We start from the raw sequence: 27,805 nt of genomic DNA, 5'->3' as shown, positions 1-27,805 counted from the left end.
AGACTGATGGCTGAAACTGAAGCTCCAATACTTTGGCCAACTGGTGTGAAGAGCCAACTCATTGGAAAGGACCCTGTTGCTGGGAAACATTGAGGGCAGGAGGAGAACGGGGCAAGAGAGGATGAGATGGTTGGATGGCATGCAGAAGCTTAATGCCCTGACTTGGGATGGAACCCAAGCCTCCCTGGCAGTGGAAGGGCACAGTCAACCCCTGGACCTGCCAGACTGTCTTCCACAGGAGCTGCCTCATCTTAGAGTCTCACTGGTACTGTAGGATTCCAACTTGACAACCTCATCAAACCTATTCACTTTTTTGTAACCTATAAGGCCCATCCAGCGGAAGCCCCCAGGTCTAAAGCCCTGGCAGGAAGCAGGAGCCACAGGCCAAGTCCTGTACGCAGGCGCATGGGTAGGCGGGCTTGATGCGAGAGGCGGGGCCGCGTAGCCGTTGGGGGCGGGGTTGAGCTGTGCTCCTACCTGTGCGCCCCGGAAGCGGAAGCTAGGGCCTGTTTCCGGGCGGCTGTTTCGAGGACTTGTTTTGTCACAAGCGGCGCGTCTAAAGATCTAGCTGGGCAGGCCATGCCTTCTGAGGGTCGCTGCTGGGAAACTCTGCAGGCTCTGCGCAGTTCCGACAAAGGTCGCCTCTGCTACGACCGCGATTGGCTGCTGCGGGGTGAGGTGAGCAGTGGCCCCTAAGCGGGCGGCGGTCCCACCCGCCGTTCGTCAGGGGCCTCTGCCCTTCCTTAGCCTTTGTCAAGCCCTCCTCCGAGGAGCCCCTGCGTTCTTTGTCACAACACGCGTCCGCTTCTTGGTTCCTGTGTGTGCGTCGCCGTGTCCTAGAGTTTCTGCTCTGTCTCTCACCACTATTCTAGCTTCTCAGGCGCTCCCCTTCAGAAATGCTCTTCTCTGAAGGCTTCATTGCTCCCCGCTGCCGAAGTTAGGCGCCTCCGCTCTGGTTGTCAAAGCAGCCCTGGCCTCTCAGGGTCAGTTTATCACTGCGCGTCTCTTGTGTTGGGAGATGCGGATTGAGCGGTAAACGGTTGTTGGTGGTGGTGGTTCAGTCGCTCACTCGTGCTTGACTCGGCGACGGCAGCACCCCAGGCTTCCCTGTCCTTCACTATCTCCCGGAGCTTGCTCAGACTCATGTGCATTGAGTCAGTGATGCCATCCAACCGTCTCTTCCTCTGTGGCGCGCGCCCTTCTCCTCTTACCCTGACCAAATTTTTAGATGACATCGGGCGCACCTGGAAACAGTGGGGGCGTGGTCGCTGCATCTAATGTGCTAAACCCTGTAATAGACCGCGCAGGTGGGGAATGTCGCGATATTTAAGGCATAGCCTTTTCCCGAGTTGCTCGTAATCTAGCTACAGATATGAAGTCTCTTCAAACGGAAATATATAGCACTTCTAAAGCATTTCTCTGTCTTAGACAGTTTTAAAGACTATATATACCTTACATTCTGTAGGATGAGTTCTATCATGAATCTGTTCGATGTCTACTCAGGTTATGCATTCTTGGCACAAATAACGCAGAAATGATGAGGTGTTCTCAGTAACTTAAATCCGTAGCACATAAATGCTTCAGTCCATCCCAGCACTTGTGATGCTTACACTTATCAGTTGATCAGAATGGTATCTGCCAGATATTTCCACTTAAAATTCATCATTTTCCCTTTGTACGTAATTAGTATTTTGTCAAACCTCCACTCTTAGCATTTATTGGCGACTTCTCCCTTAATCAACCTTTTCTGTGATGGGCCCAAATGGTGTTAAGAGACAATTTTATATCTTTATTTTTGAATTGCCAGTATATCTCTCTTAGGCTCATTTTGCTCATTTTCTTGTTGGGGTTTTGCCAGTAGTTTGTAAGTTCTTTAAGTATTAGGGATAATAATATTACTTTATTTGAGTTATATATTGCATATTTTTTTCTAGTTAAAATTTTTTTCTGTTTTATGGTGTTTTTTTTGTGTGTGGTTTTAGTTTTACATTTGAAGCATTGCTTCTGGAATTTATTTTGGTGTAAAGAATGAGGAGGAAGTTGTTGACTCAAATTCAGCATCCATTCATGACAAAAATCTGTTCTTACCAAAGTGTGTGTAGAAGGAACATATCTTAACATAATAAAAGCTACTTATGACATACTCACATGCCAGCACAATACTCGATAGTTGTAAAAAGCTGGAAAACTTGCTACTAAAATCTGGAACGAGACAGCGATGCCCATTCTCACCACTTCTGTCCAATATAGTATTGTAAGTCTTGGCCACAGCAGTTAGATAAGAAAAAATAAAAAGGTATCCAAATTGGAAGGGAAGAGGTAAAATTGTCATTATATACAGCTGCCATGATACTGTATGTAAAAAAAACCTAAAGACTCCACCCAAGAACTGCTTGAACTGATAAATGAATTTAGCAGGGGAGCAGGATACAAGATGAACACTCAGAAATCTGCTGCATTTCTTTACACTAACAATGAAACATCAGAAACGTAAAGTAAACAGAAAAACACCTTTTGAAATGGCATCCAAAAAGAAAGGTACTCGGGATGTAAGATACAATTTGATGACTGTAGCTAACACAGCTATACCATATATAAGAAAGTTAAGAGAGTACATGTTGAGAGTCCTTTTTTCTTTCTTTTGATTTTACCTGTATGAGAAGATGGGCTTTCCAGGTGGCACTAGTGGTAAAGAACCCGCCTGCCAGTGCAGGTGTAAGAGATGTGGGTTCGGTCTCTGGGTCGGGAAGATCTCCTAGAGGAGAACACAGCAGCCCACTCCAGTATTCTTGCGTGGAGAATCCCATGGACAGAGGAGCCTACCAGGCTACAGTCCATAGGGTCACAAAGTGTTGCACACGACTGAACCGACTTGGCACGCGTGCACTCATGTGATAAGATGGATGTTAGCTGAATCTATTTAATCATTTTATAATCTATGTAAATCAAACCATCATATTTACACCTTAACTTTTATAGTGACGTATGTCTGTTTTTCAATAAAACTGGAAAAAATTAAATCTTACAGAGAATTCACAGTCAGCACTTTTAAATGACTAATATTCACTGAGTGTGTATGCCATCAGTTCAGTTCAGTCACTCAGTCCTGTCCGACTCTTTGCGATCCCACGAATTGCAGCACGCCAGGCCTCCCTGTCGATCACCAACTCCTGGAGTTCACTCAAACTCATGTTGTGTGTGTATGCCATAGTTTACTTCAAAATTCCTCATGTGTTCTTTTTCATTCCAATGTTTTAGATTGCTTTCAGGTCTACTTTAACGACCATCTTTGTGAACTGTTCCTTTTTCTACAGTTAGGATTGTTTAGTCTGATACTCTAAAAAGATAGTAGTCAAGATCATTATCACGAAACTACTGTACTTTCTTTTCATCTCTGATTGTTAATACAGCTACTTTGGGTCTTCGTATGTATGTATATATTAATGCTTATTAGGACTCCTTAAGTTTTCAGTAAAGCATATAGTGGATTATAAGGACAAAATTATTTTTTGGTTGCTTAGATCAGTTAACATGCAAGTTGGACTTAACCTTTTTCTTGTCTTCTAGGATGTTTTACAAGAATGTATGTCTCTTCCCAAGCTGTCTTCTTATTCCGGATGGGTAGTAGATCATGTCCTGCCCCACATACAAAAGAATGCACCTCCCTCTGAGACGTCAGCATCCTCTGTGTCTACTTCAGCCCTCAACCAGCCTTCATCTGTTCCCAGATCTCCTCTCAGAAACCCTGCCTTCTCACCAGTCTCCTCAGCAATATCAAATGGAACCAAGGTAAGGTTTTTACTCAGCTTAGGACAGAAGGCAATGGTGGCTGCACAGTTGAAGTGTCTACTTATAATATCATTGTCATACTACAATGACTTTACTCTGAGAAAGTAATGATTGCTGCTTCTTCATGTAGCTGTTTGTAGGAACAGTGTTTACCACATCTTTTTATGAAGACCAGAGAGAGAAATTCTTCTCTTAGTACCAAGAATAGTGGTTAATTTCTTGAGCAGTTAGATTGTTTTTTCTCATAAGCATTACATTTGTTTAACTCTTAAGGTCTCCCTTTTTGTTGTTGCCTGCTGGAAGACTGAGTAAATTTTATACTTGCTCTTAACCTTATCATTGGTTCCAAATGAGTCTGTACCTTTTTGGTTTGATTTTGTTCCTGCCTTTGTTTCTCTTACTTGTTGTTATTGCTGTCCATTCGCTGAGTTGTGTCCGACTCGGCAGTCCCATGAACTGTAGCACGCCAGGCTTCCCTGTCCTTCACTATCTCCTGGAGTTTGGTCAAACTCATGTCCATTGAGTTTGCCATCTAACCGTCTCATCCTCTGTCATCTCCATTGAGGGCAAGAGGAGAAGGGGGCAACAGAGGATAAGATAGTTCTCCCACTTAAAAACAAATTGTTATTGATGCTGTGCTGTGCTTTGCTCTTCTCTTTCTTCCTGTTTCCAGAGTTAGTTTGAATAAGTACAGATATGTAAGAACATATGTATTTTCTTTTTGGTAATTGTATTTTTTTTTAATTAATCTGTTTGACCACACTGTGGCATGTGGGATCTTAGTTTTCTGACCACGGATCAAACACTTGTCCCCTAGATTGGGAGCGCAGAGTCTTAACCACTGGGTGGTCAGAGAGGTTCCCATGTGTACTTCTTTTTCTTAATTTCTGTTTTTTTTTTCTTTCTTTTTAAACAAAGTTGCTAGAATAAACTATTGTGTATCCTGTTTGTTTTCATTGGTTTCTGTTTTTCCACTTGACAATATATCTTACAGATGATTCATTTCCTGTCTCTGTATATCTGCCTCATTCTGTTTAATATGTTTTCTGACTTAATTTGTGCTTGTTATTATATTTATATTCTTTATACGCAGCATTGAATCCTTTCTGGATCAAAGTAAGATATAGGAAGTAGTATTTGGCCTAAGAATATAAAGAAGAAAAGCCTTCTAAACTAAAATAATGCATTATAGCATTTTATTATTGCTTTTGCAAGGTTTTTGTGTCAGCAGAATAAGACAAGGCAACTCTTTAGAAAGGTAGAGATTATATTTTTCATGTTTGGGTTCCAAAAGACAAAAGTTCTTTTTGTTCATACTCACTGAAAATTTTTGGTTACTGAAAACATTGCATCAAAAGGAAGAAGTTAAATCTCCCTATGATCTCATCATTTCAGTCAACAGTTACTCCTTTCCAGTCTCATAAGCCTGCATCCTTATACCTTTGCATAATTAAATTGTATGTGTACTTTCGTGTTCTAATTTTCCTTCCTGACTTTACTTTGTTTGCAAGCTATTTGAATTATTTGTTTATGTTATTTCCACCTTTGTAAATATCTACTTACAGGATATGTAATATCCTGTAATTTATTGAACTATTCCTTTTATTTAGCATGTATGTTTTTCCATTTCATTGCTTTTAAAGATACTCTTCTGAAAAACTTTCTGCAGAGAGATCTTTCTCTTTTTTATCTTGAAGTATATCTTCTAGCTGTCTTAAAATAAATGCCCGAATAACAAGAATCAAAGATAAAAGGGTGCAAACGTTTTTTTTTTAAATTAGCAAAATATTCATGACATAAAATTTACCATTTAACCATTTTTAACAAAGAATGCTCAAACTACCGCACAGTTGCACTCATCTCACATGCTAGTAAAGTAATGCTCAAAATTCTCCAAGCCAGGCTTCAGCAGTACGTGAACCGTGAACTTCTGATGTTCAAGCTGGTTTTAGAAAAGGCAGAGGAACCAGAGATCAAATTGCCAACATCCGCTGGATCATGGAAAAAGCAAGAGAGTTCCAGAAAAACATCTATTTCTGCTTTATTGACTATGCCAAAGGCCTTTGACTGTGTGGATCACAATAAACTGTGGAAAATTCTGAAAGAGATGGCAATACCAGACCTCCTGACCTGCCTCTTGAGAAATCTGTATGCAGGTCAGGAAGCAACAGTTAGAACTGGACATGGAACAACAGACTGGTTCCGAATAGGAAAAGGAGTACATCAAGGCTGTATATTGTCACCCTGCTTATTTAACTTATATGCAGAGTACATCATGAGAAACGCTGGACTAGAAGAAACACAAGCTGGAATCAAGATTGCCGGGAGAAATATCAATAATCTCAGATATGCAGATGATACCACGCTTATGGCAGAAAGTGAAGAGGAACTAAAAAGCCTCTTGATGAAAGTGAAAGAGGAGAGTGAAAAAGTTGGCTTAAAGCTCAACATTCAGAAGACGAAGATCATGGCATCTGGTCCCATCACTTCATGGCAAATAGATGGGGAAACAGTGGAAACCGTGTCAGACTTTATTTTTTGGGGCTCCAAAATCACTGCAGATGGTGATTGCAGTGATGAAATTAAAAGACGCTTACTCCTTGGAAGAAAAGTTGTGACCAACCTAGATAGCATATTAAAAAGCAGAGACATTACTTTGCCTACTAAGGTCCGTCTAGTCAAGGCTGTGGTTTTTCCTGTGGTCATGTATGGCTGTGAGAGTTGGACTGTGAAGAAGGCTGAGTGCCGAAGAATTGATGCTTTTGAACTGTGGTGTTGGAGAAGACTCTTGAGAGTCCCTTGGACTGCAAGGATATCCAACCAGTCCATTCTGAAGGAGATCAACCCTGGGATTTCTTTGGAAGGAATGATGCTAAAGCTGAAACTCCAGTACTTTGGCCACCTCATGCGAAGAGCTGACTCATTGGAAAAGACTCTGATGCTGGAAGGGATTGAGGGCAGGAGGAGAAGGGGACGACAGAGGATGAGATGGCTGGATGGCATCACTGACTTCATGGACGTGAGTCTGAGTGAACTCCAGGAGTTGGTGATGGACAGGGAGGCCTGGTGTGCTACAATTCATGGGGTTGCAGAGAGTCAGACACGACTGAGCAACTGAACTGAGCTGAATGTCACAATTCAGTGGCATTAAGCACATTCATAGTGTTGTATAACCATCACCACTATCCATCTCCAGAACTTTTTCATCATCCCAAACTAAGAATACTCATTAATCAGTAACTGCTGATTTCCTCCCATCCCCAGTCTCTAAAAACCATCATGAATTTGACAATTCTACATACTTCATATAAGTGGAATCATATATGTCATTTTGTGACTGGTTTTTCACTTAGCATACTCTCTTCAGGGATTCATCCATGTTGTAGCATGTGTTAGAATTTCCTTCCTTTTAAGGCTAAATAATATTCTGCTGTATTCATCTGTTACTGAACATTTGGATTGCTTCCACCTTTTGGCTGTTGGTGACTAGCACCGCTATGAACATGTATGTACATCTATTAGTTTGAGTAGCTGTTTTCACTTCTTTGGGGTATGTACCCAGAAGTGGAATTGATGGATCATGTGGTAATTCTATGTTTAAAGTTTTGAGGACCCATTGTATTGTTTTCCACAGCAGCTGTACCATTTTATTGCTACTAGCAGTGCACAAGGGTTTCAATTTTGCCATACCTTTGCTAATATTTGTTATTTACTGTTGGTTTTCTTCCCCCCATAGTATCCATCCTAGTTGGGAAGAAGTATATCTCCTTATGGTTTTGATTTGCATTTCCCTAATGATTAGCGATGTGGTGCATATTTTCATGTTCTTATTAGCCATTTGTATAACTTCTTTGGGGAAATGTCTTTGTGAGAGTTATTTGCAATAAGTAACAGTTTATTGTACAGTAAATAATAATCCTAAAAAGTAATACAGGACAGAGATGGTTATTCATATTATGAAAGACTGCATGATTCCATGCATAGGAAGTTTACTTTTTAGTTTATATTTTGTACCTCATCTTTAAAAATACTAGGCTTTAAATCTAGCAATTGAACTTCATAGGTGCAAAAATGAACTTCAACCTAAACCTCATAACTTATGTAAAAATTAACGCAAAATGTAAAACTATGAGACTTTAGGAGGAAAAAACATAATCAGAACCTAGGGCCACTTGAAGGGTTTTTAGATTTGACACTAAAAACTAAATCCATAAAAGGAAAAATTAATACATTGGACCTCATCAAATAAAACACCTTGGGACTTCCCTGATGGTCCAGTGACTAAAACTCCTCACAGTACAGAGGGGCTGGGTTTGATCCCTGGTCAGGGAACTAGATCCCACATGCTGCAAGACTCTGCACAGCCAAATAAATAAATATTTAAAACAAAATTCTCAGTAGAAAAATAATAAAGTCATGACTGGAAGAAAATAGTTGCAAATCACATGTCTGACAAAGGTCTATATATCTAGAGTATATTTTTAAAACTCAAAGGTTAAACAGAAACTTAGAAAATGACCAAAGGATATGAACAGACATTTTCACCTGAGGCAATATACAGGTGACAAAATAAGTACACGAAAATATGTTCAGTCATTAGCCATTAAAGGAAATGCAAATTAAAACTAGGATGAAGGCTTCCAGTGCAGGGGATGCAGGTTTGATCCCTGGTTGGAGAATTAAGATCCTACATGGAGCAGCCAAAAGAAAAAAGATTATGTGCCATGTGGTTCCATTTATTTAAGGTTGTTGAAATACTGTCATTATAGAGTTGGAGAACAGGTAAGAGATGTAAAGGTGTGGCACCATGGATCTCTGTGGTGAACAGTTCTGCCCTTTATAATCATGGTTATACATAAGACAAAATGGCATAAAACTACACGTACCCAAATCAATTCCTCTCAGAACTGGTGAAATCTGAACAAGTTATGTGACTTGTACCATCAGTTTACTGTTTTTGATATTTTACTGTATTTATGAAAGATGTTACTATTTGAGGAAACTGGGTAAATATAGAGTGCATGAGCCTCCCTGTACATTTTTTGCAACTTTCTTTGGATTATAATTATTTCGAGATGAAAAAAAAGTTTCTGTGAGCCGCTTCTCAGAGGCAGCAGTTTCTAGTTCTGATCATGCCAGTATTGTGGCATACTTTCAGACAGGCATCTGAGGGAAGATGCCTCTTTCCCTACAGTTTCTTCCTCTTTCCCTCAGTTTCTTCATCTGTAAGTCTGGTACTGGACTAAATTGTTGAGGGCCTCTCCAGGTATAAAATTCCATAATTCTTAAGGTTTAAGTAAAGTTTTGGATGGCTTTAAATAACAAATTGTATCATTAGGAATTTCTGATATTTAAGTAACAGAAAACCTAGTTTAAACTAGCTTAAACGAAACAAGGGGGTCAGGGGAGAAATTTAATAGCTCATATAACCAGGAGGTCTAGGAATGTGGAATCAGATCTGGAGGATCTATTTTCTGCTTGTCTCTCCATGATGTTATTTCTGACTTGATCCAGTAACTCAAACACGGGTCTTTGCTTCTCTTCTCTCAGTTCTGTGTAACTTCTTGATTTCATCTTTCAGATAGACTGTGTGGCAGGATGTCAGCCCTAGACAGATACCTTCTTAGGTTAGCATCCCCAGAAGAAGAGAAAGCGTCCAAAATAGCTCCATCAGAAAAGTTCAGAAGTTTGTAAAGCAGTCATCAATCAACTAGAAATAAATAAATGAAATTTTATATATATATATATATATATATATATATATATAAATAAATAAAAGAAAAGTTCAGAGGTGAACTCTGGCTTAAGTCATAAGCCTCATTCCTAAAGTAGACACTGGGTACAGAGGGATAGGGTATTCTGATTGCTGGGCTGATCTCATGCCTACTGACCCTTGAGGCTAGGGGGCATGGATGAACTGGCAATGTGGGCTGGGGTTTCTCTGTCCAACCCACCCCAGCAAAAATGGACACTTATTAGAAAAGGAAAAAAGGGGGGAAATACACTGGGCATATCAAAATAAAGAAGCAAGCAAAAAAAATAACAAAAAAAACCTGTCCAAAGCAAAAACACCCACTTAATTTGCTAAGGAGAACAATTAGAATAAGGTCAATATCACAAAAAGCACCTTGGTTCTAACCTAAATGTTTTGTTGTTATTGGTTGCTGATTGTAAGCAGGGATGTGGCTTTTGTTTAGACAGAGTAATACCAACTTGACCATCTTGAAAGCTTAATTTTTCCATCTTCTGTCTATACAGGACAAACATGAGTCTCCACATACAGAACCTATGGTACTTCAGTCCCCCCGGGGGATGAAAGTGGAAGGCTGCATCCGAATGTATGAGCTGGTGCACAGAATGAAAGGAGCAGTAAGTAACCCATGAAGTAAGACAGGCTTGACATTAACCCTAGGGAGCCACATTCAAACGCAATTCCTCAGGGACTAAGAATGTCCACCATATGCTGATCATCGTGCCCCACCTACTAGTGGCTTCATTTCAGCTAGGGAGATAGTGATAATGTAACAGTCACGAGTAAACTCTGAAGTCAAAACTGGTTTCAGGTCCTAGCTCTTCTATTTTACCTGTGACCGTAGGAAGATTACTGAGACTTTCTTGGCTTCCATTTACTTTTCCAGAATTTGAAGATGATCTGCATTGTCAGATAAGGTTATACTGAGGAGATGAACCTTAACAGCTTCTTGAAAAAAGGATAACACTATTTTAATGTTTATTTAACTTTATTATTTTTCTAAATTTCTATTTTGTATTTTAATGTTTATTTAACTATTATTTTTCTAAATTTCTATTTTGTACTAGGGTATAGTCGATTAACAATGTTGTGATACTTTCAGGTGACTTTTTTTATTAGAAAAACAATGCATGCTTTTGTAAAAATTTTTACTGATAGGTGAGTTTATAAAGTGAAATTCTAGCACCTACCCTCATCCGTTTATAAAGTGAAATTCTAGCACCTACCCTCATCCGTTTATTCATGGAATCACCAAATATTTATTGAGCACTTTTGTTCTCAATTCAATTCAGTCACTCAGTCGTGTCTGACTCTTGCGACCCCAGGCCTCCCTGTCCATCACCAACTCCCGGAATTTACTCAGACTCATGTCCATCGAGTCGGTGATGCCATCCAGCCGTCTCATCCTCTGTCGTCCCCTTCTCCTCCTGCCCCCAATCCCTCCCAGCATCAGGGTCTTTTCCAGTGAGTCAACTCTTCGCATGAAGTAGCCAAAGTATTGGAGTTTCAGCTTCAGCATCAGTCCTTCCGATGAACACCCAGGACTGATCTCCTTTAGAATGTAGGTCTAGATAAAACAATGAACAAAGGAGACACAATCCATAGAGTTTATGTGCTGGAGGGAGAGGCAGAAGTAAGCAAGAGAAATGAGTGAAATATAGTTAGAAGGCTGTTCTAGTCTGAGTAAGAGAGAGCAACACTTACCGAAGCCGTCACTTTGACACTGGATGAAAAAGGATGATGATTGCTTAGATTCAAGGATGTAGCAGTGGAGATGGTGAGAAATGGTTAGAGAGAGACACAGTTTGTGTGTGTTCAGGTTTTCTTAGCTCTGCTGTGTCAGTCATCACTTGTCCATGGACTTTCTGTCTTCCAGACCTAAGTAGAAAGTTTTTCACTGCTGATAATCTCCCTCATGCTGCAAAATAAGTTTCAGAATAGAATAGCTTGATATCTATTAACAGTATGTTTTGATGTATTTCCATGCCTATATATGTATATATATAGTATGTCATTCTGTTTAAAGACTACAGAGTATTCTCTAGTATGACCTATTATACTTATTTCCCTGTTGATCTAAATTGTTTCAAATTCATTGCCATTATCAACAGGGATGTAATGAACATCCTTATGCATGTATCATTGTACACATAGGCAAGTATTGCCTCAGGACAAGTTCGTAAAATGGAACAAGTGTCAGAGGATATGTACACTTTAAATTTTGATAGTTAAAATGTCTAATTGCCCGTAAAAGTCAAATGTGAGTACTCTCGTGAATAATAAATGAAATAGCTGGTACCTTTAGGTATATAAGAAATGGATGTTCCTAAGTGAAGAAGGAGGGAAAGAATCTAGGCAGAGATAATAACTTACGGAAAGGAGTGAGAAAGAAATAGCATAGTTATAGAATTAGAATATGAATTTCTTTAGATGACCCTGTAGCCCTCATCAGAATACACAGGATGGAAATTCCCTGGCAGTCTGGTTGTCAGGACACCCTGCCTTCACTGCCGAGAACTCAGGTTTGATCCCTGGTGGGAGAGCTAAGATCCCACAAGCCACAGGGCGTGGCAAAAAAAAAAGAATGCACAGGATGGAAAGTTAAAAGTGCAGGGCTATTTGATAATATATTGGTAAAATCCCATCCATTCTTAGCTTATGCTGGAGTGATAGGAAGAGTATGGAGCAAATTGGAAAGCTTTCCACAACAGCTGAATTAAAAGATTGACCCAAAGGAGACAGGTGACTCAAGCAAAGATTTTGAGAAGTAGGAAGCTGGGTCTGTGCCCTGGAGTATCTTTGATGGGGTTAAGGCCTGATGGGAGGGCATCTCACAGGGGTAGATGAGTAGGGTATAATGGAGCTCCAGAGAGCAGGTACTGACCCTTCACAGGAGGGCTTGAGGCAGTGGCAGGAGGAGCAGGAGAAGAAGGTGCGGGCCCTTTCTGAGATGGCATCTGAACAGCTGAAGCGGTTTGATGAACGAAAGGAACTGAAACATCATAAAGAATTCCAGGACTTACGGGAAGTAATGGAGAAGAGGTGAGTCTCCCTGAATTACAAGGGGAATGTCAGCATGGTCAACCAGAGCTCTTTCCCAACATAAAACCCAGAGGGAAGAATCTGAGTCCTTACATGCCAAAATAAAATAGCCAGAGAAGCTTATAACCTAGAAAAAGGTTCAACCTTGGAACGATGACCAATGCAAATCAAAGAGAGGAAGCTTTTAGGAGAGGCAGAACAATTTTAGGAAGCATCCCTGACTCTTCCTCCCTCCATTTTTCGTTCAGCTCCAGAGAAGCCCTGGGGCAGCAAGAGAAGCTGAAAGCTGAGCATCGTCACAGAGCGAAGGTCAGTGCCCGGGAGAGTCTGTGTGGGTGTTCACTGTCTGGCAGTCACAGAGGACCCAGCCCCTGTCACGCCGCTCTGTGGCTGACTTGGGGCCCATCTGTGAGAACAGGCAGTCTGTGTGGGACTGGAGGAATGTAGAAGGAGAAGTCCCAGGAGCCCCTTAACTTGACAGTCCTTTCTGTAGATTCTCAACCTGAAGCTGCGGGAAGCAGAGCAGCAGCGCCTGAAGCAAGAGGAGCAGGAGCGGCTCCGGAAGGAAGAAGGCCAGGCCCGCCTTCGCGGCCTCTACGCCCTGCAGGAGGAGGTGCTGCATCTCAGCCAGCAGCTGGACGCCTCGGACCAGCACAGGGACCTGCTCCAGGTCGACCTGTCTGCCTTCCGGACCCGAGGCAACCAGCTGTGCAGTCTTGTCTCAGGGATCATCCGATCCAGTTCTGAGGTGAGGGGGCTTCAGGAACACTCTCTCCTGTCTTTGAAATGAAGAGCTTTAAAAGCAAAATGGTTTTGTGATTTAAAAATATTACCTGCTTGTTATCACTTGTCATCCTCTTACCTGGAGATAACCACAGTTAGCATTTATTTTTTGGCAGAGTATGTGTGTGTGTGCGTGCATGCGTGTGCATTTATTCCTCCTCTGACAGTGTGTGTGTGTGTGCATTTATTTCTTCTCTGACAGAGAGTGTGTGTATGTATGTGTGTGTGTGTGAGTGAGTGAGATTCCCCACCCTAATTGGGCTTCTATAAATAGTTTCTTACCTTAGGTTAAAAAAATATTTGTTTTGCCTAATTGCAGTACACTTTAGTTCATTAATATATACTGGACGCCTGCCATGTATATGATAAAAATTAAAACCTTACAGAAATGTATATTGTTTTTTTCAGTTAACATGATCTTTTGAAAGCATAATTACTATAATCATGACATATTTTGGTGTTTGTAAGGCAGTGTTAAAAACTGCAACTATTGACATGTAATAGGTATTCAGTAAATAGAGGTAAACTATCCCTTCTCCAGTGGATCTTCCTGACCCAGGAATTGAACCAGGGTCTACTGCATTGCAGGTAGATTTTTACCAACTGAACTATCAGGGAAGCCCAAATATTTGAACAGATGAAATCGCATAACTTCCAACATAACCATACCAAATTTATTGAAAACACTTATTGTTGAACTGTTAATATCCCAAAGTTGTACCAGTTCACACTTTTATGAATTGTATGTTCTTTGTCCTTAGTTCATATCTGTAAGAGAGTTTGTGTTTTAAAAAAATCAACTTGTATGAATTCTGAATATTAAGAACTTTAAGCACTGGGAATTCCCTAGTAGTCCAGTGGTTGGGACTCAGTGCTTTCACTGCCAAGGGCCCAGGTTCAGTCCCTTGGTGGGGAACTAAGATCCCACAGGGTACATGGTGTGGCTGTAGAAAGAAAGAACTTTTAGCATTCATCACATTTAAGGCAGAAGTTTATTGTTATCTTTCAAATCTCTCTATGGTTTTTGTTTATCCTCCTTTTTGAAAAATATCAAACCTACACAGACGTGGAGAGAAGAGCATAATGTACGTTGGGCACCCATTCCCCAGCTTCCTCAAGAATCCATACGTAGCAGTCTCATTTTGTCTATGGTGCCACCTGCATCCCTTCCCTCAGACGGTTTACAGCAAATCTCAGACATACTGCTTCACCTGGAAAGTTCTTTAGTGTGTATCTCTGAAAGCTAAAACTCTATATTAACATAACCAAAATACTAATAGCATACCTAAAAGACTAATAATTTCTTCAATATGATCAAATATCTAGTGAGTGTTCAAATCTCTCCAGTTATCTCAATAATGTTTTTTATAACTCATTGGAAAATTAGCATCCATACTCAGTTCAACTTTTTGGTGTGCTGTGTCTGTTACTTAATTAAGTCTTTTAATCTCAAGACTCCTCCTCCCTTCTCTCTCTTTTTTTTTTTTTTTGCCATTGTTGAAGAGTCTGATTGTTGTGAATAGAATTTTCTACATTCTGAAAATTTCAGTGCAGTTGCTAACCCTAACCCTTTGGTGTATTTTTATATGTTCCTTTATTCTCTATATTTCTGTGAATTTGTAACTTTCTCTAGGGCAGAGCTAACAATTCTCTGTGATGATGGAAACATTTGTATCTGTGCCATGTAGTAACTACACATAGCCATTGAGCACTTGAAATGTGACTGGTGTGACTGAAGAAATGTATTTTAATTTTTAGAAAGTTTTTAATTAATTTAAATGTAAAGAGCCATGTGTGGCTATGTGTGCTGCCTTCCTGGACAGCATAGTCTAGAGGCTTGATTGGATCTCATTAGATTTTTTTTCCCCCACAGCAGTACTTCATGGTTGGGGGTGTGTATTTATTAATGAATCACATTAGGAGGCATAGAGTACTGATGGTCTTTCCACCTGTGATGTTAAGGTCACCTGGTGGTCTCAGAAACTGTCAGTGTTACTTTCTAATTTAAAGATTTCAATGAGTCTTTAGCTAATGATTTAGTAGCCATTCCTGATCGTTACTCATATTTGTTATTTCATTAGAGGTGGTAAATTTTAAGTTTTTCTATCATTTTTCTGTACTTTTTAGCTAGAATTGTACTACAAAGAAAATTTCCCCATAAACTATCTTAAGCACAGTCTATGTAGGGAAGGAAGGATAAATATTTGAGTCTTTCCTTTGGTCAGTCTTCAGAGTATAGCGTTGCTTTCCTAGCATTTTCCTGCAGTGACTTGAGGTTTTGTTTTGGTTTGGTTTTTTACTATCATTAAGAACATATGAACTTTATATACTTGATGTATAACATGTCGTCTGTTGTAGTTTGCTGTGCAGCTGTGTAATGGGAACACCACAGTGGCTTTGTGGCCCCAGTAGTAGTTGTTGCAGCAGAAAGCAAGCAAGCTGTTTTCTACCTCACTTGAACATTTTCTTCTCCAGATCTAAAATTGGGTGTTTCTTCACAAAGCCATATCACTTATTAGTGGGAAAAGGTATTAGAAAACACAGGCTGGTTCCCAGTGTTGGTGAGAGCATTGAAAGATCTACCCGTTGGCACTGTGGATGTGATGGTAAATCCGTATTACCTTTAAGAGAACAGGAAAGCAGTAGGTATCAACATGTTGACCGTGGGTACTCCCTTGGCACAATTCCAGTTTAGAAATACATGGACTTGTGTGATGTATGATTCAGCACCTCAGGTGCTCAGGAAATAACCACTGAGCTCTGCTTCTGTCACTGTGACAGAATGGCTTTCCCACCGTAGAGGACCAAGCTGCGGCTGAGGGAGCGCTGCAGGAAATGCGCGACCTCCTCTCGAACTTGCATCAGGAGATCGGCAGGGCCTGTGAGGAGAAGAGGAGGCGGGATGAAGAGGAGGCCCGGATAAAGCAGCAAGAGTCACAGATGCAGCAGAGGCCAGAGGCCCACAAAGAGTCCCCCGTTCCCAACCAGGGCCCAGGGGCGAAGCCGAACGAAGGTGGGTCTTGGTGTGGAAACGGTCCTTTAATGTGATGTGTAATTCAGAATGTGAAAAGAAGCGAGAACATGTTTTGAATACTGTATTAAGCTACAGGATAATTTATCAGAACTTTTACATAATGTAAGATTCGGTTCTTTTAATGATTTCCATTCAGTTTTGATTGATGTGGAGCCTGGTTTCAGATTCCAACACTTGCCATGAGGACTTGAAATTCTCCATAATCCTAGTAGATATATTATTCCACATATTGCTGCTAAGTGTGTACAGAATATATGTTTAAACACGAGGGAATTGATACAGCATAATGGTTGAGAATGCTGCTTTTGGAGTCAGATCCGTGGGAATCTAGTTTTTCTACTTCCTGGCATTGTATCTTTGCCGAATTACCTAACTTTTCCATGCCTGTTTCCTTATCTGTAAAATGAAGATGATAGAATGTACCTTATAGGATTATTATGACAGTGAAAGCAGTTAATACATACATAAAGTAATTAGAACAGTACCTGACTCATATTAAATATTCAATAAATTTTACTTAAGTTGATTAGAACAGTACCTGGCTCATATTAAGTGTTCAGTAAATTCTCCTTTTATGGAAGTCTCTTTCTTTGATTCCTCAGACCTCCAGGTGAAGGTGCAAGACAGTACGATGCAGTGGTACCAGCAGCTGCAGGAGGCCTCCAGTCGGTGTGTGCTGGCCTTTGAGGGCCTGAGCAGCAGCAGAGACAGTCAGGTAGGAGGGACAGGAGTTGGGCATTCTCTGGGCCTGATGGTGCCCCCCCACAGCCTCATGGCCCCGAGAAATGTAGCTCGCCTGTCACATCGCATCCTTAATCCTAATGGCATCTACTCAGCTCTTCGAAACACTGTTGGCCTTCTCACTGCTTTCCTCTGGCAGGCCAAAAAGATCAAGATGGACCTCCAGAAGGCTGCCACCATTCCAGTGAGCCAGATCTCTACCATTGCAGGTTGGTCAGAGAGTTAAGAACATGGCCTTTCACCTCATTGTACCAGTGTTTATTGAGATTCCAAATCCACTTGTCTGTAAGGTTCCTATAAATAGATTATGTCTGAGCAAATGTTGACTGTTGGATCAGGTGTATAAGCTATGTGCCTTGGCTAGTTTACTCTCTGTGTGTAGAAGGTAATCATTATGTGTTTGTTGACTCTCTTCTTTTTAAATAAGTTATGTATTAGTAGTAAATTATTTAGGAAGACTTTTAGCTACGATTGGAAGTTACTGGGGAAAGCACCCCTTAGGGAGCCTAGGATGTGACTCGTATTCTTTGCTTATGTCCTACAACGTTAGCTTTTCCAGACTCAAAACCTGCTTGTTAATACATGAGAACGCTGAGAATGCCTACTCAGTCTCTTGAGAGACTGAAATTTAGAGAGGAAGAACCACACGAGGGAAAGACCCCTCTTCTTCTTCTTTAGAAACAGAGGTTCATTTTCACAGAGCTCGGATGTAGAAGCCTCCATGTGGCTGGGGAGCTTGTGCAGCTGGGAAGCTGCCCTGACTTAACCTCCATCCAGGTTCCCTTGATTAACTTGTTACCTAGAAAGCGTGGAAAGTTGCACTTCTTGCCTTTGAGAGGCTCTTTGACTGAACTTACATATCACTTTGCTGCCTGAAATTCCTTCTGGAACAAAGCAAGGTCTAAATAAGTAAATATGTATCACTTTCTAGAATTGAAAGTGCCATTTCCTTTATAGCCATGGCATTGAGGGACAAGGTTGACCAGACAGTCGTCCCACACTTTCTCTGGTCTGCTCAGGTTCGTCCTCGGTCTTTACCCCTCAGTTGACTACAGGCACCCCTGCCGCCTCCTTCGTCTGGAAAACTGAGACATCAGGTGTAAGATCCTCAGGATCCCCCCTCAACCCCCCCAACCCACCCACTGCAGTAATACACAGCTGTATTTACCTGCTTTGAAACCATCCTGTTTCAAAGAATGCAGTACCCTTCCAGCCCACACTTCCCCTTCCGCCTCGGCCCTAAACGAGCCTCGGGGGCCTTGTTATCATCCCCTTCTATCTCCGTCAAGAGAGAGCTCTTCTGTTTTCTACAAAATGACTTTCTTTACACGCTCCTTTCCCTTTAAACATGCTTGTCACTCACATTCTAAAACTTGTTTCTTTTGATTTTGTGTTTTCTCAGTCTTTTCTAATCTTCCTGTTACCCTTTGGCCCTGTTGACTGTTCCCTTCTCTATCACTTCTAGTCCTGTGGCTTCTGAGGTAACATTAATTTCCAGCTTCTCCTCCTCCCTCTCTTTCTCTTTTGTGGGCTCCTCAGTCTCCTGCCCCCACCTGGGTGGTAGGTGTGTCCTGGGGATGTGCTTTCACCCTGCAGTTCTCATTCTAAGACCCCCTGGCTTCCAACTTCACCTCTGCACACATGACACCCAGCTCAGTCTCCAGGTCATTCCTTTCCTCTGAGCTTCAGGTTACCTTGCTCCAGCTCCCTGCAGGGCAGCTCTGCCTAGGTATCTCTCAGCTTCCTCAGGTTTAGCATGTTCTGAGCTGGCCTCTCATCGTCCTCCTCTCGCCCACCTTTTTTCCGGTTTGCTCTAAGTAACCAGTAGTAGCACCTTATCTACTCAGTCACCTTAACTGAACCCGGGAGTCATCCCCATGACTGCTTCCTCTGGTTCACTGTCTGTATCTAATTAGGCTCTGGTTTTGCTGTTCTTGATTTTCCTACCTATTTCACAACTGTGTCCCTTTGTTTCCATCAGTATCATAAGCTCTGTGAGAGCTTACAGCCCTGTCAGACACAGACATTCTGCAGAGTTAGTGCTCAGTAAGTGTGGAGTGACTGAGAAAGAGGTGACCTAATTCCTGCCTCTTCAGAGGTGCATGTCCACGAGTAGTTAAATGTGGAGCAGAATTTAAAGACAGATATGGTGCCATTGTGGCATATGGAATGTGGGAGGCCATGTCAGGCACCAGGCTGGGATCTGATTTTCCTAATTGGAGGGGCACAGGGAGAGGGGCTGGATGGGGATTTGGCCAGTGGGGCCCTCTGAAACCATCAGTAAAGAAATAGTAGGGTTATAGGTTAGCAGGAATGTGAGCTGAGTAAATTTGATGGAAACATACATATTTTAATATCTCAGGTTAGAGTCTTTGCTTCTGTTTTCAGGGGATTGTTGGCCTTGAAATTTCTATGACATCTCATTATTTAACTCTTGATTTCTTCCGTTTTCTCTTAATTCCTAAGAAATGTGCCACCCCTCTTCCCTGTTTTTTTCAATGAAACTGAATCAGTGGTCTGGGGAGGATATTTCTGAGATTTTTAAACATTTCTTTAAATGATTATGAACTTGGTGCAGGGTATTAGGAACTTGGCAGGTAAATTGGAGATGTTGTATTCATTCAAACATCGATTTTAAATAATAGAAACTAATTCATATCTGCTTAAACCAAAAAAAAAGGAAAGGAAGGAGGAATAGGTAGAGTGAGGGGTTTGTCCTAAAGATAAATCAGTTTTCTACGGCAGGAGTGGGGCTGGATCTGAGGAGCCAGAAATGTCAGGACCCTTTTCTCTCTTCTCTTGGGCTTCCCTCTGCCCACTTCATTCTCCTTTTGTAGACGGCTGTTCTTTAGTCCGCATGACAGCACCACTGCTTACATATGTGTGTGTCACAGGACTGGCCACTTCAGGGAACTGACTCAGTCAACTGGCTGATTAGCTCAGCTCAACTCGTCCTGATCTAACTAGCCAGTGTAGAAGGTGGGGCACACAGGATCTATAATATGAATGTAGTAATAGCTTCTATGGAGGAAGGTAGGTCCAAGAGAAGGAGGGGAAGCCCCTGTGAATTGGAGATTCTTTAGAAGGTTTTCCTGGAGTTACAAGTGACTCCTTTAGGGACATCAGCCACACCTGTAGCATCTGGAACAATTCAGCACCTATTTTTATACTATTGATCTCTCTGATGTGTCAGTTTCAGAATTAGTTCATTCTACCAATGATAAATTCCTTCAAAATAATACCACACCCTATGTACTTTCGCATCCTCCACAGCCTGTATTTGATTGTCATATATTTTTCTGCATCTGTATTTTGGCTTTAGGCTCTGAACTTCTGTAGGGCTGGGTTTATACAGAGGCTTTGTTATTGCAGTGATGAAAAAAATAGATTGACTGCAGTCATATCTTATCACTGACTCTATCTCTGTCGTCCCAGGCTCGAAGCTGAAGGAGATCTTTGACAAGATCCACAGCCTACTTTCTGGAAAAGCTGTCCAGTCTGGTGGGCGCTCTGTGTCTGTCACACTTAACCCACAGGCCCTGGACTTTGTCCAGTACAAACTGGCAGAGAAATTTGTGGTGAGAAACCTTGTTGCCAAAGGTATGGGAAGAAGAGGCTGGTGCCTAGCCTTTAAGGCTTTCTTGAAATTAACTTAAATTCTCCCCTCTGTGCTCCCAGAAACAAGGGGAGGAGGAAGTGGCCTCCCATCACGAAGCAGCATTCCCCATCGCAGTCGTGGCATCTGGGATCTGGGAGCTCCACCCCAGAGTAGGGGCCCTCATCCTGGCTCACCTGCACAAGAAGTGTCCTTACTCTGTTCCTTTCTATCCAGCATTCAAAGAGGGAATGGCTTTGGAAGACTATCAGAGGTGAAGTGTTGTTCTCCTTACTGTCCCCAGGAATAGAGAGAGAACTGAGATTCATTTCCCCTCCTCAGAGTATCTCTTATGTACCTTGAACATTCTGTCAGAGAATACGGTGTCTTTCATGCAAACTGGGTGGCTTTTACAATTTGTGGATTTAAGTATCAATAATCAATATAGTACAGCGGAAAGAATTCTGGATTTAGAATCCAGGGATCTTAGAATTTTACCCTTGTTGTGAGTATTAATAGATTTTCAAAACTGGGGAGTTTGTTCATCTCTTTAAAGATTGTTTTTCATTGTTTGTAAATGGGGGTTGTAATATTCATTACCTTCTGGGAACTTACCTCTCAAGGTTTTTATGTTGCAGATTTGATAATGGATGTGAGTGTTTTGTAAGCAGAATTACATCTACCAATGTAGTCATGTGTAATAATGTATTAGTAATAATGCTAAATGTAATGGTATGTTGTTACTTCTGCCATAAATAATAATGGATTGGTCACCCTCACTTTGACTCTATCACATTGAATTTTTTCTTACCATATAGGATGCTTGGCTACCAAGTGAAGGATTCCAAAGTAGAGCAGCAGGACAACTTTCTAAAGCGCATGTCTGGGATGATCCGTCTCTATGCCGCCATCATCCAGCTCCGGTGGCCATATGGAAACCGAAAAGAGGTAGCAGAGAGGGGTTACTATGGATAATGAGCGGTCGGACCAGGGTCCATGTTAGTATATATTACCTGAAGGAAATACCGACCTTTGAGAGGAACAGTGCTATCATGTGATAAGTAAAAAATAGCGCTGCTTCGTAGGTATTCTTTAGAGAAGTGGGTATTGATTATTAGGAAACTTTTGGATCATCAGAATCATTTGTTCAGAGACTAATTGATGCCTTAGAGACCAATACCAAGGTTACCTAGCTTACTTCACAGGGGGACAGACGGAGGCTTAGCAAGTTGTAATGGTACACACTTGTCAATGTCAGAGCCACAGCAGAGGGCCAGGGCTTTGACCTGCCTGCCTAGTTCATTTTGCAAGGAATGGAGATTAGAGAGATGGAGAAGTTAGTGGACTTGGAAACCCAAAGAGAAAGGAATATAAGCTGACTGAATCTAGGACTTGTTACTGTGCACCTGCTATGTCCCAGGTGCTGTGCTAAAGGTACCAGGAATAATTAATAAAATGGCAATGTTTATAAGAGTAACTAGGATTCCTGAAACTGAGGCTGACAGCTGTGTATTGAAGGAATCCAATGGAGAATATGTGGGTCCCAATGTGTTGCAATATTTAAAAACAGAATTTGTTTGGCCTCTGTTGTTTCTGCCCTGTGGTATGTGCTTAGGTTAGGTGATCAGGGGGTTCATGTCCCCTTGGTACATGGCTGGGTGATAACGTTGGCAATTTAGAACTCTTAATGAGATTAAATCCTGACCAAGCCTCTCTGCTCCCAGACTCACCCTCATGGCTTAAATCATGGTTGGCGCTGGTTGGCACAAATCTTAAACATGGAGCCCCTGTCAGATGTGACAGCTACCCTCCTCTTTGACTTCTTAGAGGTACGTAGTACAATTATCACACAAGAGAGCGCCAGTGGGCCGCTGTATGACATGACAAATGGACAAATAGAGACTAATGGTGAACACTAGGAGCCAGTGTTACAGATTTTTTCCCAAGCCCCAAGAGAAAGCTAGCTTTGGGTTTTTCTTCCTAGTATACTTTCCTTTCTCTGTGTGGATGTCTTGTCATTATAAAGAACAGAAAACTGTACATCCCAGCACAGATGGAAAGGAATTTGCTTTGGGGATATGGAAGGGACTCACTTGGAGAATGAGGGGTAGGATGCACAGTTGAACCCCACCAGGGTCTGGAACCAGGAACTGGAATGTCGCCGGGGACCAAGGCAGCCCCTCTCTGGGACCGCATGGTCTTCTCATGTTCACTCCTCCTGCAGGTTGCCCCCCGCTTGCTCTGCAGGCCACCTTTCTCTGCTGCTCGGCACACAGTGGAGAAGATGCTCCTGGGCTGTATCCCTCAGCCTCAGTGTGCTCACCCAGTGGAGTGGGACTAGTGTCCCATCAGTGGGATTGCTAATAGACAGGAGAGGAAATAAGATTAACCAGCTTGGGTCAGGTACCTGTCTCATTTAGAAGGCTGTATACAGTCCTGTCTGCCTATAAGGGGCCCCCACTCTAGGGTAAGCATAAGGGTTTCTGTGAAAAGGGGGCAGTTCTTAAAGAATAAATGCTTGGAGCACATGCTGTAACAAATCTGAGACCACTTGGCCCATAATGTCAACAGTTTCTACTCACCTGACAGCTCCTGCAGTCACAGTAAATGAACATTGATCTTGAGTCATTGAAAACACGTGGTATTCTTTCTACCTTGATTACCAATGTTGCGAAGTAATGCTAATTCCGTTAAAATCAACAGTAAATTAAGTTTGAGTCACGACCTCTGAAACACCTGGCTACCTGGCAGTCTGGTTAAATGGAGGTATTATCATACGTGAGAATGCTTCAGAAAAAGTTGGATTTTAATTCCCTTGTTTAGCTGGCTGAATAGCATTGTGGCTGAAATTCTTGATAGGAATGAGAGGCAAAGGGCTGATTATCCTTTATGGCTGAGTGTGCATTTTCATTCCCTGCTCTGATGGTGCGCACCTTCCCCTCTAGGTGTGTGGGAACGCCCTCATGAAGCAGTACCAGGTCCAGTTCTGGAAGATGATACTTCTCATCAAAGAGGACTACTTCCCCAGGTATTAGACTTGTTGAGTAGACACCAGAGAATTTGGTAGGTAAAAACTCATGAAATCAGATGCCCGTGGCTGCTGTCACATGCTGTTTCTTTTTTAAAAAATTTATTTTATTTTATTTATTTGTTTTGGCTGCACTGAGTCTTTGTTGCTGTGCTCAGGCCTTCTCTATTTGTTCTGAGCAGGGTCTCTCCTTTATTGTGGTGTGCAGGTTTCTTGCGGAGATGGCTTCTCTTGTTGTGGAGCACGGGCTCCAAGGGCATGAGCTTAGCTGCTCTGCAGCATGTGGAATCTTTCCAGATCAGGGATCAAACCCCTGTCCCCTGCATTGGCAGGCAGACTCTTATCCATTGTACCACCAGGGAAGTTCAGATACTGTTTCTGACTCAGTCAGAAGCACTTGTGTTGAATAAGACATCTTCAGCTCCCATCCTTCTCCTCTCTGTTATTTGAATAAACACTTTGAACTCTACCAAGTCTCTCTTAAATATTATTGACTAAATTAAAAAAAAATCAGGAACATCTTGGATTCAGATCCCATTTGAAACTCTCTTGTTTTCCAAACTCCCCCAGATAATCTGGGATGGTGACAACATGCAGTCATGAAGGAAGCTGAGGAGTCAAACCCTCTCTGTAAATCAGTTGGTGAAACTGATTGATCAGCCAGTTTGCTTGACTCTTTTGGGGGATTCAACTTCAAGGCCCTTTCTCATGCCTCTCAACTCACTGAAGGGAGAAAGGCATTGGCAACACCCATCTCACCTGATGATAGAGACCTTGAGACGCAACAGTGTTCTCTTCTCCTTTACCCCTTTGTCTGAATTAAAGTGCTGAGACCATTTAGCAGAGTGACAGCATTCTAAGTCTAGAAGACATTTCTGGGAATCATTCGTTCTGCCACTTCCTCCAGATTAGCAGGTCCCTAACCCTTCTCCAAAAGATATGTGTGAACCATAGGTACTGTCTTCTTTCTCTCCCTATAGGATTGAAGCCATCACAAGCTCAGGGCAGATGGGTTCCTTCATACGCCTCAAGCAGTTCTTGGAGGTAAGGTGCCCTTAGACCAGCATATCCCAAACTGTTGTTGGCCTCCAGTGTCTGTGTCTGACAAATCTTGGACCTCCCCTCCAGACTGATTGCAGTCTCTTACCCTTGATTTTTCTGAACTCTACGTTTTTTTGGCTATGCTGTGTGTTTTGTAGGATCTTCATTCCCCGACCAGGGATTGAACCCAGACCCTCAGCAATGACAGCACAGAGTCCTAACCTCTAGGCCACCAGGAAACCACCACCCCCTTACTTTTTGTCATTCCCTCTTCACCTTAAGGGCTGCCATTTCATTATTTTTCTGTGTGTCATTGTCCTTACTGCCTGTGCAGAATAAAATATATGTAAAATATACTTAATGAATCTTAGCTCACTGATAACTTTTTTTTGCGTTTTGGCCAAGGTTCTTTTCTCAGTCTCAGGTCTAGGGAACTGGTCACTTTTCTTCATGAGAACAGACTGTTCTTTGAGTTAGACTCCTTTCCTTTTTCCATGTGCCAAAAAAGTTTAAGAGGTGAATTCTGACAAATCATTGAGAACCCTGTGGTACATCTACCAAGACAGCCTGATGACGTCCAGTCTTCAGTAGCTCAGTTGGAGAAACAGCAGTAGTGAACGGCGAGGCCAGTGTGTGGAGACGAGGGTGGGACCGATGCAAGGGCAGCCTGACCTTTACCCTCCACTGCAGCTGATGCAGGAGAGGTCTTACACAGCCTTTACCTTTTGAACTAAGTTTTATTGGAGTGTAGTTAATTTACATACAATGTTGTGTTGGTTTCTGTTGCATAGCAGAGTGAATCAGGTATCAGTTCAGTTCAGTCGCTCAGTCGTGTCCGACTCTGCGACCCCATGAATCGCAGCACGCCAGGCCTCCCTGTCCATCACCAACTCCCGGAGTTCACTCAGACTCGCGTCCATCGAGTCAGTGATGCCATCCAGCCATCTCATCCTTGGTTGTCCCCTTCTTCTCCTGCCCCCAATCCCTTCCAGCATCAAAGTCTTTTCCAAGGAGTCAACTCTTCGCATGAGGTGGCCAAAGTACTGGAGTTTCAGCTTCAGCATCATTCCTTCCAAAGAAATCCCAGGGCTGATCTCCTTCAGAATGGACTGGTTGGATCTCCTTGCAGTCCAAGGGACTCTCAAGAGTCTTCTCCAACACCACAGTTCAAAAGCATCAATTCTTTGGCGCTCAGCCTTCTTCACAGTCCAACTCTCACATCCATACATGACCACTGGAAAAATCATAGCCTTGACTAGACGGACCTTAGTCGGCACATATACATATATCCACTCTTTTTTAGATTCTTTTCCCATATAGGTCATTACACAGTATTGAGTAGAGTTCCATGTGCTATACAGAAGGTTCTTATTACCTATTTCATATATAGTAGTGTGTATAAGTCAGTCCCAATCTCCCAGTTTATCCCTCTCCCCTTTCCCCCTTGGTAACCACAGTTTGTTTTCTTCATCTGTGACTCTAATTTCCGTTTTGTAATCAGTTCATTTGCACCATTTTATTAGATTCCACATGTAAGTAACGTATGATATTTGTCTTTGTCGGACTTCCGTCAGTATGACACTCTCTAGATCCGTTCATGTTGCTGTAAATGGCATGATTTTGTTCTTTTTTATGGCTGATCTTCCACTATGTATTACGCACCACATTCTGTCCGGTGTTGGAAGCAGTGTCATTAGAGAGTCGTCTGGTCTTCTTTATCTTTGCCCGTCCAGAAATGTCTGCAGCGCAGGGAGATTCCTGTCCCCAAGGGCTTCCTGACTTCCTCCTTCTGGCGTTCCTGATGTCGCTCCAGCACCCACCGTCACCATTGTGCCGCAGAGGGGCAATAATAAAGCAGCTGAAGACAGCTGTACCTGCGAGAAGTCATGTCAGTATGTGTTTTGTGTATTTGTACCTTGTGACGACGAGAGGAGATTTCCATAGGCCACAAATCTAATAGGTGCCTTAATAGATCTGGGGACTCCTTAAAGAAGTCTGCATGACAGAGTAAACAAAATTGGCCTTTCTCATTTTCATGGAAAATAAGAAAAAAAAATTATGAGAATAAAAGGTTAATACTTGATCTTACCCTTTATTTCCTTTGTCTCTTAAGTCTTTCAGAAATTAGGTTACTACCTTGACTGTTTCACTCTGAGCTGAAGTGCCCCACTGCTTTCACTCCCCTACACCCAACCCCTTCCTGCATGCTGCCCCTTTTCAGAGTTTCTGGAATGAGCAAAGACTTGAGGTCCCTTGTAAAGCAGCACTTAATAGTTGAGGCCCAAATCTTCACATGCAGGCCTGGGTTATGGTGGTTTTGCCTTAGTCAGCTTGTGAAGTATTTATAAATTCAGAAGAAATGCCTGATATAGACACGGACTAATTCCCAAATTGCATCAGAGAGGGCTTAGTGTCTGGGATTAGGACTGTTAACACATATTATACTGAACCATGAAGGAACTATTTATCCTCTCACTTTGGAATTTGGTTCCTGGATGACTCGGGATGCACGAACCAAACTTTGTTTCTCAGTTTGAATTAAGATGGGCTGAGATGGGGCTTGCAGCATTGTACTTGAGCTGAGCATCTGTAAGCAATGAATCAGGGCCTTATAATTCTTTACATGTTCTGAGCAATGGATGACGACAGATTTGCCTGACTAAAGCCACTACAAAAATCCGGAGTCTGGCTGTTCAGACAAGAGTGGAGATTTGCTCTATGAAAAGACTCCTTCATTGTGCAGAGGCGGCGGCCATGAATCTGTTCCTCTGTTCTAAATGTTGTATGTGGGGGTGTGTTTGTGAGGGGTTTCCCTGGTAATCTTGAACAGCTTGAAGCGACCCGTTCTGTGAATTACTGACTATGGTGCCAAAATATAAATAATAAAGCTTGTTTTTTAAAAAATGCCTGTTGCTGTATATAGTTGGTTCTGTATGATCACTTTGTGTACCTGGAGCTGTGTAAATCATTAGGGGCACGGTGGTATCTGAGTCTGGGTAC

At 42.0% G+C, this 27,805-nt stretch overlaps 1 protein-coding gene across 2 annotated transcripts; it reads left to right on the top strand.

The window, feature by feature from the left end:
- The first annotated feature begins 579 nt into the window (after positions 1-579).
- Positions 580-27,658, top strand: GLE1 (GLE1 RNA export mediator). 2 transcript variants are annotated; one of them, XM_068969671.1, is made up of 17 exons: positions 580-678; positions 3,568-3,789; positions 10,048-10,158; positions 12,435-12,583; positions 12,832-12,892; positions 13,077-13,331; positions 16,148-16,379; positions 17,003-17,115; positions 17,281-17,354; positions 19,270-19,273; positions 20,558-20,719; positions 20,820-21,010; positions 21,555-21,684; positions 22,461-22,565; positions 23,682-23,764; positions 24,745-24,808; positions 26,539-27,658. In XM_068969671.1, the coding sequence occupies exons 1-17, from the start codon at positions 580-582 to the stop codon at positions 26,605-26,607; spliced, it is 2,124 nt and encodes a 707-aa protein (XP_068825772.1). In that variant the 3' UTR covers positions 26,608-27,658. The 2 variants fall into 2 exon arrangements, with proteins under 2 accessions (XP_068825772.1, XP_068825765.1); XM_068969664.1 differs by lacking the exon at positions 19,270-19,273 and having other exon boundaries at positions 17,281-17,350; positions 20,577-20,719.
- The last annotated feature ends 147 nt before the right edge of the window (positions 27,659-27,805 follow it).

Source organism: Capricornis sumatraensis, chromosome 1, assembly GCF_032405125.1.
Source record: "Capricornis sumatraensis isolate serow.1 chromosome 1, serow.2, whole genome shotgun sequence".
Lineage (NCBI taxonomy): Eukaryota > Metazoa > Chordata > Mammalia > Artiodactyla > Bovidae > Capricornis > Capricornis sumatraensis.
The sequence above is the reverse complement of the archived record's forward strand: the minus strand, read 5'-3'. Positions and strand labels throughout refer to the sequence as shown.